This window comes from Oncorhynchus keta, unplaced genomic scaffold (assembly GCF_023373465.1).
Source record: "Oncorhynchus keta strain PuntledgeMale-10-30-2019 unplaced genomic scaffold, Oket_V2 Un_scaffold_1526_pilon_pilon, whole genome shotgun sequence".
Classification (NCBI taxonomy): domain Eukaryota; kingdom Metazoa; phylum Chordata; class Actinopteri; order Salmoniformes; family Salmonidae; genus Oncorhynchus; species Oncorhynchus keta.
Window position 1 is genome coordinate 761,133 of NW_026290798.1, and position 13,431 is coordinate 774,563.

At 41.2% G+C, this 13,431-nt stretch overlaps 1 protein-coding gene across 6 annotated transcripts; it reads left to right on the forward strand.

Annotated features, from left to right (window-relative positions):
- The first annotated feature begins 556 nt into the window (after positions 1-556).
- Positions 557-8,117, forward strand: LOC118375237 (uncharacterized). Of its 6 annotated transcripts, none has more exons than XR_008128002.1 (14): positions 585-706; positions 4,047-4,209; positions 4,436-4,497; positions 4,716-4,748; positions 4,920-4,970; positions 5,070-5,108; positions 5,202-5,240; positions 5,355-5,399; positions 5,515-5,571; positions 5,672-5,710; positions 6,022-6,069; positions 6,510-6,810; positions 7,149-7,187; positions 7,694-8,117. XR_008128002.1 is itself a non-coding variant. In XM_052514101.1 (12 exons), the coding sequence occupies exons 1-12, from the start codon at positions 696-698 to the stop codon at positions 7,702-7,704; spliced, it is 474 nt and encodes a 157-aa protein (XP_052370061.1). In that variant the 5' UTR covers positions 557-695; the 3' UTR covers positions 7,705-8,117. The 6 variants fall into 6 exon arrangements, 1 of the variants encoding a protein (XP_052370061.1); XR_008128003.1 differs by having other exon boundaries at positions 4,116-4,209; XR_008128001.1 differs by lacking the exon at positions 4,047-4,209 and having other exon boundaries at positions 557-706.
- The last annotated feature ends 5,314 nt before the right edge of the window (positions 8,118-13,431 follow it).

Consider the following 13,431-nt stretch of genomic DNA (forward strand, 5'->3'; position numbering starts at 1 on the left):
ACAAAAACAAACTTTGTTTTTACAGCGTTTTCTTTTGTTGTTACATGTAAATCACACACACACATTTTGTACAGTAGTTACACAGCAAACATAAAGTAATTCGATGTTTTAATATACATTACATCTAGATAGATAGTACTTATTCATTTAAAAAAATTATAGTCATAACTATTATAGAACATAACCCCAGCACTCAGCTACTTTCAGTCCATCCCACCACTCCCTTAACCTCCCTCTTGTGATTTCCATGTGCCATATATTTGTGCTGTTTCACATACATTCTGAACCTATCTAATCGCATAGATTGTAAGTTAAAGATAAATATTCTTACTAAAGTTATTATTATATTGTTGATTGACTATGGTCGTACTTCCTCCTTAGTTATTTTCCACAATATAAATCTATGTTCTCACTGGGACAAGACCAATGATGTTCCAGACAGGGACAACGCACAACGGAAACGATGCTGTTCTGATTGACCAATTGAAAAACGGGGCGGGATTGGGTTGTGGGTTGGGGAACGCTCCACTGACCTTTCGTCACTCATTGTTTTAAGCCACACCCTACTACACCCACTAAGCGGAGAAAAGGTATCCCAACGTCTGTCCAAGAATGTTGAAATGTTGAATGTTTTGAAGAAACGTGTTGTTCAGTACAAACCGTCACACTACCTAGCTACTGTTTAATCAAACTGAATGCACCCCAGGTATGTATGACGTTCCGGACCCATGGACATCTAACTAATGCATAACTCCAAAACATTAGTATTTTATTAGAATCCCCATAAGCTTCTGCCAAGGCAGCCATTACTCTTCCTGGGGTCCAAACATGAACAAAACAATACATCACAACAAAACAATAGTCTACATCATAAATAAAACAACACATCACACAATACATTGTGCACTATTACACATTTGCATATCTGCTCCACCTTTACAAATGTACAGTACAAAATGTACAATATTACAATGTGTGGGTGTGTGTCTCCACAGTTCGCGTTGTGCCTTGAGGTTTTGTTTTATCTGGGGGTTTTAAATCTGATTTTACTGCTAGCTTGAATTACCTGATGTGGAATAAAGTTCCATGTAGTCATGGCTCTATGTAGTACTGTGTGTTTCCCAGCCTCTGTTCTGGACATAGGGACGGTGAAGAGACCACTCTATGTAGTACTGTGTTTCCCAGCCTCTGTGCTGGACTTAGGGACTGTGAAGAGACCACTCTATGTAGTACTGTGTGTTTCCCAGCCTCTGTTCTGGACTTAGGGACGGTGAAGAGACCACTATGTAGTACTGTGTGTTTCCCAGCCTCTGTTCTGGACTTAGGGACTGTGAAGAGACCACTCTATGTAGTACTGTGTGTTTCCCAGCCTCTGTTCTGGACTTAGGGACTGTGAAGAGACCACTATGTAGTACTGTGTGTTTCCCAGCCTCTGTTCTGGACTTAGGGACTGTGAAGAGACCACTCTATGTAGTACTGTGTGTTTCCCAGCCTCTGTTCTGGACTTAGGGACTGTGAAGAGACCACTATGTAGTACTGTGTGTTTCCCAGCCTCTGTTCTGGACTTAGGGACTGTGAAGAGACCACTCTATGTAGTACTGTGTGTTTCCCAGCCTCTGTTCTGGACTTAGGGACTGTGAAGAGACCACTATGTAGTACTGTGTGTTTCCCAGCCTCTGTTCTGGACTTAGGGACTGTGAAGAGACCACTATGTAGTACTGTGTGTTTCCCAGCCTCTGTTCTGGACTTAGGGACTGTGAAGAGACCACTATGTAGTACTGTGTGTTTCCCAGCCTCTGTTCTGGACTTAGGGACTGTGAAGAGACCACTATGTAGTACTGTGTGTTTCCCAGCCTCTGTTCTGGACTTAGGGACTGTGAAGAGACCACTATGTAGTACTGTGTTTCCCAGCCTCTGTTCTGGACTTAGGGACTGTGAAGAGACCACTCTATGTAGTACTGTGTGTTTCCCAGCCTCTGTTCTGGACTTAGGGACTGTGAAGAGACCACTGTTCTGTGAAGGAAGTAGTACACAGCGTTGTACGAGATCTTCAGTTTCTTGGCAATTTCTTGCATGGAATAGCCTTCATTTCTGAGAACAAGAATATACTGACGAGTTTCAGAAGAAAGTTCTTTGTGTCTGGCCATTTTGAGCCTGTAATTGAACCCACAAATGCTGATGCTCCAGATACTCAACTGGTCTAAAGAAGGCCAGTTTTATTGCTTCTTTAATCAGCGCAAAAGTTTTCAGTAGTTCTAACATAATTGCGAAAGGGTTTTCTAATGATAAATTAGCCTTTTAAAATTATAAACTTGGATTAGCTAACACAGCGTGCCATTGGAACACAGGAGTGATGGTTGCTGATAATGGGCCTCTGTACACCTATGTAGATATTCCATAAGAAACCTGCCGTTTCCAGCTATAATAGTCATTTACAACATTAACAATGTCGACACTGTATTTCTGATAAATTGTATGTTATTTTAATGGACAAAAAATGTGCTTTTCTTTAAAAAACAAGGACATTTCTAAGTGACCCCAAACTTTTGAATGGTAGTCTGTTTTTTCAGCAGCAGCATATCAATAATGTCAAAAGCTGCACTGAAGTCTAGCAAAATAGCTCTTCTTATTATCAGTTTCTTTCAGCCAATCATCAGTCATTTGTGTCAAGGCCGTACATGTTGAGGGCCCTTCCCTATAAGTGAGTTGAAAGTCTGTTGTTCATTTGTTTACTGTGAAATAGTATTGTACCTGGTCAAACACATTTTTTTCCAAAAGTTGACTAAGGGTTAGTAAGCAGGCTGATTGGTCGGCTGTTTGTCCTGTAGGCTTAGATAGATGGGAGTGGCAATAGTCCGCTACCATACAAGTTGTCAGTACCAGACGGTTTGTCATTACTGATAGACAGCAATACTATTTTCACCTCTTCCACACTCACTTTACAGAATTCAGATTAGTTTAGAGTTTGTTATTGGCATGTCATGCCTATGTTTGCTAATTTTGCCAGGGGAAAAGTCATTAAAGTAGTCAGCAATATCAGAGGGTTTTGCAACGTTCAATTAATCAGTGCTGTTCTGAACGACCAAAGAAGAATTTGAAAACAGAGAAATATTGAACGACCAAAGAAGAATGCCTTTGATAAGAGAAATATTGAATACAGAATGAAAATACTTTCTCTTTGGTCGTTATGACTAATGGACAACATACACTGAATGGACAAAACATTAGGAACACCTTCCTAATATTGAGTTGCACCCCATCTTGCCCTCTGAACAGCCCTCAATTTGTCGGGGCATGGACTCTACAAGGTGTCAAAAGCGTTCCACAGGGATGCTGGCCCATGTTGACTTCAATGCTTCCCACAGTTGTGTCTAGTTGGCTGGATGTCCTTTGGGTGGTGGACCATTCTTGATACACAAGGGAAACTGAAAAACCCAGCATACCCCGTTCAAAGGCACTTAAATATTTTGTGTTGACAATCCACCCTCTGAATGGCACACATACACAATCCATGTCTCAACTGTCTCAAGGCTTAAAAATGATTATTTAACCTGTCTCCTCCCCTTCATCTAAATTGATTGATGTGGATTTAACAGGTGACATCGATAAGAGATTCACCTTGATTCCCCTGCTCAGTCTATGTCATAGAAAGACCAGGTGTTTCTAATGTTACATACACTCACTGCATATGCTTATGCTACACTTTCAGAGTGCGGTATCAATTAATCCACTCATTGTGTAGGCCTACCCTCTTCTAAATTGCTGTAACAATGAGAAGGAAATGGTTTGAGGCATGTTTTGTTTGCATCACTGACCACAGGAACCAGTCACCTATAATCAACATAGTCTAGAAAGAGAAGGTCTTTGTTTTGTACACCGCTTGAATGAACAGTCACATCTTGGGAGTATTTGTCTTCTAAGTCGATGGGTTGTTTGTCGACTGATATTATAATTAGTCCTTTGTAAACTGTAAACCTTTTTGTTTAAATGCTAATCTGATTCCTCAATCTTAAAACATTCCCACGATCATCCACTGTTTCCTGCAGAGACACCTGACACAGCCCCCATTCTATCTCATAGAAGTGGGTCTGTGTCTATTGTCTCTGTGGTTCCAGCCAATCAGCTATAAGGACAGGTATAAAACCTCTGTTGGGTCTTTTAACAAAGAGATAGAGGACTCGTGTGATGACTTCCACCCACCATGGAGCTGTAAGTCACTTTTTTATTGCATCATCCCCTCTTTGACTGATATATTCTTTATAACAATGTAACATTTAGGTCATGTAACATTTAATTGAAATGTTGTGCGTTGTCTTGACTTAGTTTTACAAAGCATTAGATTAAACACTGTACAACTATCTTCTTTATAAAAGGGAAGGGAATGGGGGGATACCTAGTCAACTGAAAAGGCCAATGCTCTTTATTTTTCTCGTAGCTCCCTGTGTTCTCTGTCAGTTCTGACGCTAGTGGCTGTTGTGTTCATGGTACCAATGAAAGGTAAGTCTCATTTACCCTAAACAAGGATCATATATCAGCCTATATCGATTTGCTCCAGTAAGCTTTTCCAGTGAATTGTTCAGCGTGTCATACACTGGCCAAAAACAACTTGCTTTTATTGCTGTAGTGAAAACAGTAATATGATACAGTAATATGACATGATATTACTGAGGTTATGGAGATTCAATCAGTTAATAATAGTCCTGTTTCCTTTTCAGACAGAAGTGATGATGTGTTAAGCTTTTTGAATGGTGAGATGGTTGGCTACATGCTAATGCACCTGTTTATTGTCTTGTGTTGATGAGACCCAAACAGTTGTCAGTCTTGATGGAGAACATCACATTTTCAGACGATGATCAGAGGTGGTGGTGAGATTCTAATAAGCTGTTGGTTAGGTAGCTCATTCTCAGATGTTGTTACAGGTGCCCTTGATGTTGCTCCCGCTACTCAAAGCACCTCAGGAAAAATCAAAGGTCTGTTCTTCACACTTATATATTTATTTATCTATCCTCATTTTGTTACTTTTAAAATCACTAACTCGATCTGCCGTCTTTCTTTTCTACTTTCCCCAGGTCCCAAGAACACCTTTGGTAAACCAGCTCCAACCCCAGGTTAGTGAAAGTAGATTTTGATGTTTGAGGGAAATGTTTCTAACTAGCATCTGTTATTACCATGTTGACCTAATTTATTACCGTGTTCAACAGGAAGCCCAAGTCCTTTAAGACCAACAGAGAACTCTGCAGGTTGTTTTTTTATTACGTTTAGTTTGTAATCAAACGGTCAAACTTTGTTGTGAAATATAATGAAATCAATGTTACATTACGTGTATCATTACTCCCCAATCATTTGTCTTTCAGAAATCTCAAATGTTACGCAGACTGCAAACTCTGCTTGTTTAACAGGTTAGTGTGGGGAAGGTTGAGCTGGGAAGTTATCAATAGTCAGTAGTTAGTGTTATTGATATGTGGTTGATCATGTGTTTTTTGTGTTATTAATCATTATCTGATCATGTATCAGATGTTGTAGACTCAGATGCCAGATCCAAAGAGAAATGCAACTCCGATGATCTTACAGGTGTGTGGAATATGGTTTGAAAATAATGCTATATAGGAAGTTTCAATATCATTTCAATATCAATATCATTTTCAGAGTTGTTTTATTCAATGTCCCACAGATGCAGAACGATCTGAAAGTAACTCCGCAGAAAGCAGAGGTATATTAAATATCAAAATAATCTGTCACTGAAATATCTGTAGGGGAAAATGAATCTGGTAATATTGATTTCATAGACTGTTATGGCCACACCAATTCTGATTCTGTCTCTCTCTCTCTCTCTCTCTCTCTCTCTCTCTCTCTCTCTCTCTCTCTCTCTCTCTCTCTCTCTCTCTCTCTCTCTCTCTCTCTCTCTCTCTCTCGCTTTCTCTCTCTATCGCTTTCTCTCTCTTGTCTCTTTCTCTCTCTATCGCTTTCTCTCTCTTGTCTCTTTCTCTCTCTTTATCTCTTTCTCTCTCTTTTTTTCTTCAGAGGATTATGATGACTCTCTGGGATCTAATACAAAGATGACACAAACTGGTATGTCATGTTTTACATCAATTTAAAGAAATTGTAGCTAGATAATTGATGGCGTGACTGTTTTTCACCTCAAACAGAAATGCAGAAGGTACCACAGGATTCTAATTCTGCTGGTCAGAATTCCAGCCTCTTATAATTACATCCCATAGACATGTAACTAACACTATGTAAGAGACTGAACATGACATCAACAGGGCTTGTCTTGTTGTAGGACAGCAACAGAGACGGAAAAAATAATGTGGTCGTGGTTGTAGCAGCCGCCAAACCCTCTACTGAGATTCAAGATATGTCATAATCTACTCGACGAACAGTGTATTTAAACAAACATAGAATTAACATACTTAAATAAAAACATATTAAACCAATAGCACTTATTCATATCCATATATTTTTGTACAAAGAGTAAACTCTCTTTTGGGGACTCTTCATCCCCAATACAGTGACAGACGACAGTAGCAGCGACGAGACTGACAGTTCTCCTCCAAGTGATGTGAGAAAATACAAACAACCTCCAGGAAGGAGAACCATAAACCCAGACCATGTCGACAGCATGCAGACAACCACCAGGCAGGATCCAACCAATGGGAGCGAGGAGCTGGATAGAGAGACTCAGAGGGACCCCACAGTGGGGAGAGAGAACCAGCAGAGTGCTCATTGATCTCAACAGTGAAGAGGATGTGATGATGGGCTGTCAGGGTACTGTCTGTGTGCCCGGAGAGCAGTGGACTACAGTCAATGGAGGTGAAAATGATGAGAATACAAGTCTAAACAGTAGAGATAGAGATATCCAAAGCCAAGAGGTCACAGGCACAGCCACAGCCTACGTAGGGATAGTTGTAGGGGTGTAGTGAATGGAGTGTTGGACACAGCCAGAGAACAGCAGGACTTGGACAGTATGGAGCATGTCAATGGTAGACCCAATGGTACTGATGAAGCCAAGAGTAGAGGTTCATCTGGCTTCTATTCTACCATGATTCCAAACTACGGCTTTACAAAAATTAAGATCCACGGAAGATTTCTTTAACTACTGAACCTATATTATTGAAAAATATCTGAATGATTGCTTTCTATCCTAACAGAAACCAGAGATGACATCAGCACTGAGACGAACCCAGTCGGTAGGTTTAGAGGAAACACACATGAACAATAAAACAATCCCAGTAAAAACCCTGAGGTCCCTGAGCACTTCTGTTCAGATGGTAAGTAGGGTTATGTGTTCTGGTAAGGGAAGATACAGAGAAACAGCAGATTATTTACATACACTTAAATATGTGCTGGAAACACTTTGGTGAGGAAAATATCACTTTCTCGTATTGCGAAACCCACAAATGTTCTCTAGCAGGTCTGAAAATATTTCCTGTTTTGCAAAAATATTTAAATTGATGTGGTGAATTCGAAACATTACCCCAGTGAATACTTTGTAGAACCATTTCTGTTTCAAATAAGACCACTGTTTCTAAGACCTAAGTAGAAACAGAGCAGAGGTGTTACCTACCGGAGGTCAACCTACATCCATATTACACATTCAACAGCACACCACTGTTTTCAGACTTATCTTACCACTCACAGGCAAAATGTTTAAATCATACTGAGTGTTCTCCATGTTGGCTGCTCTGTGTTCTAGTGATTGGTTAGCCTCCAGGAGCCCCAGCCAGGAGCCCCAGCCAGGAGCCCCAGCCAGGAGCTCCAGCCAGGAGCCTGTCAGTGCCAGAGGCTTCCTCCAGGTAGAGTTGGCTCAGCTCTACCCTGCAGGGCCTGTAAATCTCCCTGCCTCTCACTCGTGTGTCGTCTCCCTCAAGCTCCACCGACTCTACCAGACCGCAGAGTCCCTCTCACACTTATATTCATGACAGAGACGTCAGTAAATCTGGATATTTACCACCAATTTTTCACTTGATCTTGAAATGGTATAAATGGTATTCTGACAGCAGCTGTGCCCCCTGGTCTTACTGCCGGTAGTCAATTTGAATTGTAGGTGAATGGAAATAAGATGTTTGGCTCCAAATTGATCTGATCAATCTGATGAAATAAAGGTTTCTCAAAAAGAATGGTTTGTTGTACTAATTCGAGGTAATTCAATAAAAGGCGGTGTATACATGCAAATTCACAATTGTAAGGAAAGACAAGACATTGTTTGAAGGCAGAATGTCTTACAGTGTTACACAACTGCTTGGACTACATGACCATTCTACACAGAACATTTTCTACATTTCAACTTCACCCAATCATTCAACTGTCAACTTGGCCCATACAAACAACATTTGGTAACTTTGTATAAAATATAATATGTCAATGATTCAACAACGGGAGAAAAATGTGTTGACAGAACATGTCACTGTTACCTTCTTGCTGCGGCAGCAATTCTCCAGACATGAACGCTTCTCTCATCCAACAGTGTTTTATAGTGATCTCTCCCATGTGTTGGAGTTGACATGGGGTGACTGCCCTGACACATCAGCCTTGCTGTTTGCACACAGGCAGGAACACATGTACTGTGGCCTGAGGCACAGCTTCAACATCAACTGCTGTGCTGAGCAAAACCAGTGACACAGAATGAGGAGCAGCTGATTACAAAATATACATACATGATGAGCTTGTGACCCTCGCGTGATGAGTTAACTTGTCTGAGACCTGAGGACTTGTGGTAGCTCCCTGAGCTGATGTCTAGGCTTTAGCTTAGCAGGCTACCATAGTCTTGTGTCACGATTGGTAGAAAGTAAATTCACTGGACCTTAAAGCTGGAATCCCCAGTAGGTGGAAACAACGCCACTGGCCGCCCCAATACCGTTGTTATTGTTTTAGTTTCCCAGCTGAGGATCATCATGATAAAAACAACTGCAGTACATATTGTGCTTTTCTATCGCACCTGCAAAGTCTGGGGGGGAACTGTGTTGGTTGTTTCCAGTAACTTCTATGTTGTTGTAATATCCCAAACGGACCTGGTTGTTTCCAGTAACTTCTATGTTGTTGTAATATCCCAAATGGACCTGGTTGTTTCCAGTAACTTCTATGTTGTTGTAATATCCCAAACGGACCTGGTTGTTTCCAGTCACTTCTATGTTGTAATATCCCAAATGGACCTGGTTGTTTCCAGTAACTTCTATGTTGTTGTAATATCCCAAACGGACCTGGTTGTTTCCAGTAACTTCTATGTTGTTGTAATATCCTAAACGGACCTGGTTGTTTCCAGTCACTTCTATGTTGTTGTAATATCCCAAATGGACCTGGTTGTTTCCAGTAACTTCTATGTTGTTGTAATATCCCAAACGGACCTGGTTGTTTCCAGTAACCTCTGTGTTGTAATATCCCAAACAGACCTGGTTGTTTCCAGTAACTTCTATGTTGTTGTAATATCCCAAACAGACCTGGTTGTTTCCAGTAACTTCTATGTTGTTGTAATATCCCAAACGGACCTGGTTGTTTCCAGTAACCTCTATGTTGTAATATCCCAAACGGACCTGGTTGTTTCCAGTAACTTCTATGTTGTAATATCCCAAACGGACCTGGTTGTTTCCAGTAACTTCTATGTTGTTGTAATATCCCAAACGGACCTGGTTGTTTCCAGTAACTTCTATGTTGTTGTAATATCCCAAACGGACCTGGTTGTTTCCAGTAACCTCTATGTTGTTGTAATATCCCAAACGGACCTGGTTGTTTCCAGTAACTTCTATGTTGTTGTAATATCCCAAACGGACCTGGTTGTTTCCAGTAACTTCTATGTTGTTGTAATATCCCAAACGGACCTGGTTGTTTCCAGTAACTTCTATGTTGTTGTAATATCCCAAACGGACCTGGTTGTTTCCAGTAACCTCTATGTTGTTGTAATATCCCAAACGGACCTGGTTGTTTCCAGTAACCTGGTTGTTTCTATGTTGTTGTAATATCCCAAACGGACCTGTTTCCAGTAACTTCTATGTTGTTGTTCCCAAACGGACCAGTAACTTCTATGTTGTAATATCCCAAATGGACCTGGTTGTTTCCAGTAACTTCTATGTTGTTGTAATATCCCAAACGGACCTGGTTGTTTCCAGTAACTTCTATGTTGTTGTAATATCCCAAACGGACCTGGTTGTTTCCAGTAACTTCTATGTTGTTGTAATATCCCAAACGGACCTGGTTGTTTCCAGTAACCTCTATGTTGTTGTAATATCCCAAACGGACCTGGTTGTTTCCAGTAACTTCTATGTTGTTGTAATATCCCAAACGGACCTGGTTGTTTCCAGTAACTTCTATGTTGTTGTAATATCCCAAACGGACCTGGTTGTTTCCAGTAACTTCTATGTTGTTGTAATATCCCAAACAGAACTGGTTGTATCCAGAAACTTCTATGTTGTTGTAATATCCCAAACGGACCTGGTTGTTTCACCAATAAGGATTCCAGCTGTAAGAGTAGTCACTGTTTACTTATATAGTAAACACACCACAAGTTGGAATCTGAAGTGTCACTCCAATATGGCTTCATTTTGTGGTGGATACCAACCACGGAGATCCTCCACTATTACATTCTCAGTGTTCCTTTCCAGACCTCCGTGTACTGGCTCTGATGCTTATAAAACCTTCTGTAAAAAGCAGTCTGCACAGGAAGCTAGCTCTTCTATCTGTGCTGTCTTAGAACCTGGAACCTGCCAGGAACAGTGTGGTGCCTGGACAGAGAAATCCCAAATTGTCAGCTGCTCTGGGGTTTATGGAGATGAAGAAGAATCCTTAGACAAATGTTTAGACAGAAATATCCCATCCCCTCATCTAGAGGACAGCATCTTGGGGAATGAGTGAGCGGAATGGATTTCTCCTAAGTCCGAAACAGTACGACATCTCTTTATCTCTCTTATGAAACTGATTTTACATGACAATCACTGGAAAAAAAACACACACACACACACACACACACACACACACACACACACACACACACACACACACACACACACACACACACACACACACACACACACACACACACACACACACACACACACACACACACACACACACACACACACACACAGTAGAGAGAGAGAGAGAGAGAAAGACCTCAACAAACACAACTAAATTAACATATCCCACTTGTATTGTTCAGACAGGACCTGAACAGGCAGACTAAACAAATCCAAACTGAGTCGTCGGGTTGTTGGGAAGGATGAATTACAACCCAGTGCTAAATGGGAGAAGTGATGGTGTCTGACAGTTGAGTTCCTCTGTGAGCCGTTGCCGGGTCTGATTTCTCCTCTGCTGAGGCAGTCATTAGTGGGCCAGACAGGAGGCTCTCCTCCATGCATCATGTCATACTACTTAAACTGCTAAGATGAAAGGTCAGGCTGCTCCTTCTCTTAACAAGTTAAACAGAGGTTAACATAGATATTTGGTTTATGGGTTGTTGCCATTGGTTATTACAAAATATGGCTTTAACACTAAATGGGTGGACTTGGACAGTAGATTCTGTCAAGGTAGTGTTGTGGTCAGAGGAGGGTTAACAGACAGGGGGAACTGGTGTCCCTGGGCCGACTGCTCTGCTGGGTGGAAGACAGGACTGCACCATGTCTGCCCTCCAGGCTTCGTTTGTAACACACACACACATTTGTGTGTCTGGATTTATCCAGACCTCACGGTCTTAGTATTCAATAGACCCAAGAAGATGAGGAAACATCAATGGACTGATTTTATTGAACAGGGGTAAGGTTTTGCCACAGGGGAAAAGCTCCCTCCTACTTGACCACGTACGGTCACACTTCATTTTCCTGGTGGTTGTGGTCAGGTAATGGGTAGCACTCTTGTTCTCAATGTCCAGTGGAACTATGCAAGATCAGGCTTTGGCTGTTCTCACGCAATCTGGTCAATCCATCTGTTTCTACCATTATTACGCACTGTCTGGATTAAGATTACATTAGGATTTGAGCTATTAATGTACTATAATTCATTTGAAGCCATTTGTGGCAGCAGTTTAAAATCAATTTCAAAGTCACTCCTTAAAGGGGAAATCTGCAGTTTATACAAAAATATAATGGGTAGATATCATTCATTAAATGTCCCAAAATGAATGTACCAATTACCCCTTTGTAGGAACAAAATGGTCCTCCTTCCTGGATGAGAGGTGACTTTCCTGAGATGTTACTGATTTTGTCTTTCAGCCTCTGCTGTAGGGTTCCAAAATTACAGTAACTTTCCCCAAAATATTAGACTTCCTGCTTATTCCCTCTATTGATTCCGGGAATCTTCCAACCGGGATTTCTTGAAAACCAAGGAATTTTGGGAAATGTTGCAATCCTATTCCTGAGAGGTGACAGATTGAGTCTTTCAGCCTCTGCTGTAATGACCATAATAAAGAGTTAGTTGATTTAGTGAACAACTGGACAGTTCTGGTGTAGAACTAAGTAACAGCTAATCAAAATGCAGTCGCCAAATCACATTTTGCGTTGTTGAATGTTAAACCTTTTAAATTAAACCAGACGAGAGGGAATGAGTTTATCGAAAACCCTTGAACCATGCTTAACTGTGGTTGGGATCATTTGCCAGGCCATGCCACCTTGAATGGCAGCCATCCTAATTGGTTTCAGGCTGTTTTCTTTGGCTTGGAAACATGTTGAAATAATTTTGAATATATTGAAGGGAACATATTATGAAGCTGACTTGACTGATGTGGGCTCCTGAGTGAGTCTAATGTCTAATGTTGTGTAGATCTCGTCACCTATTGGACTGTATGTGTGTGTAGTGTGTGCTGTGTAGCAATCCATGTAGGCAGTTACAAATACAGAATGACAAGAAAAATCGTTGTTTTATCTTGCAGTCAATTGTGGTGATTTGTCAGCTGATCTTAATGTGTTAATTTCATGTATTTATAAATCTCATTCTGAACCTGATGAAGATGTATCCTATCCAATCCCTATTCTTAAACTGTGTGTGGTTAGGTTTCAGCTCATAGCTGTCTGTGGTCACTGTAATGTCGTGAGTATGGGGGCTGGTGTCTAGTGCTTTGGTCCTCCCCCACTTTCCCCTCCTACCTGTGGGCACTGGATAGAGTTACATCTGAACCTCTTCTGGTTCTTAACACAACCTGTCTACAACTACAGCACCAAGCATGGAATCAGCCTGTGTGTCTGGAATAAACAGACGTTTCCTCTACTGTAGACTGAAAGAGAACATGTGTCTGTAGTCAGGTCTCTTGGGGAGGAAGACGTTTCTCTCTCCAATGACTTTTCCAGGTGAAGGTTAAATTAATGAAGACACATTGAGGGATATGAAAAGGCTGCCTGGGCTTCTGTAGGAAGCCTGCTTCCTCACCCATCTTCCTCATCTCCCCTCTTCCTCACCCCTCCTCCTACTTATCCCCTCTCCTCCTCACCCCTCCTCCTCCTCTTCATCCCTTCT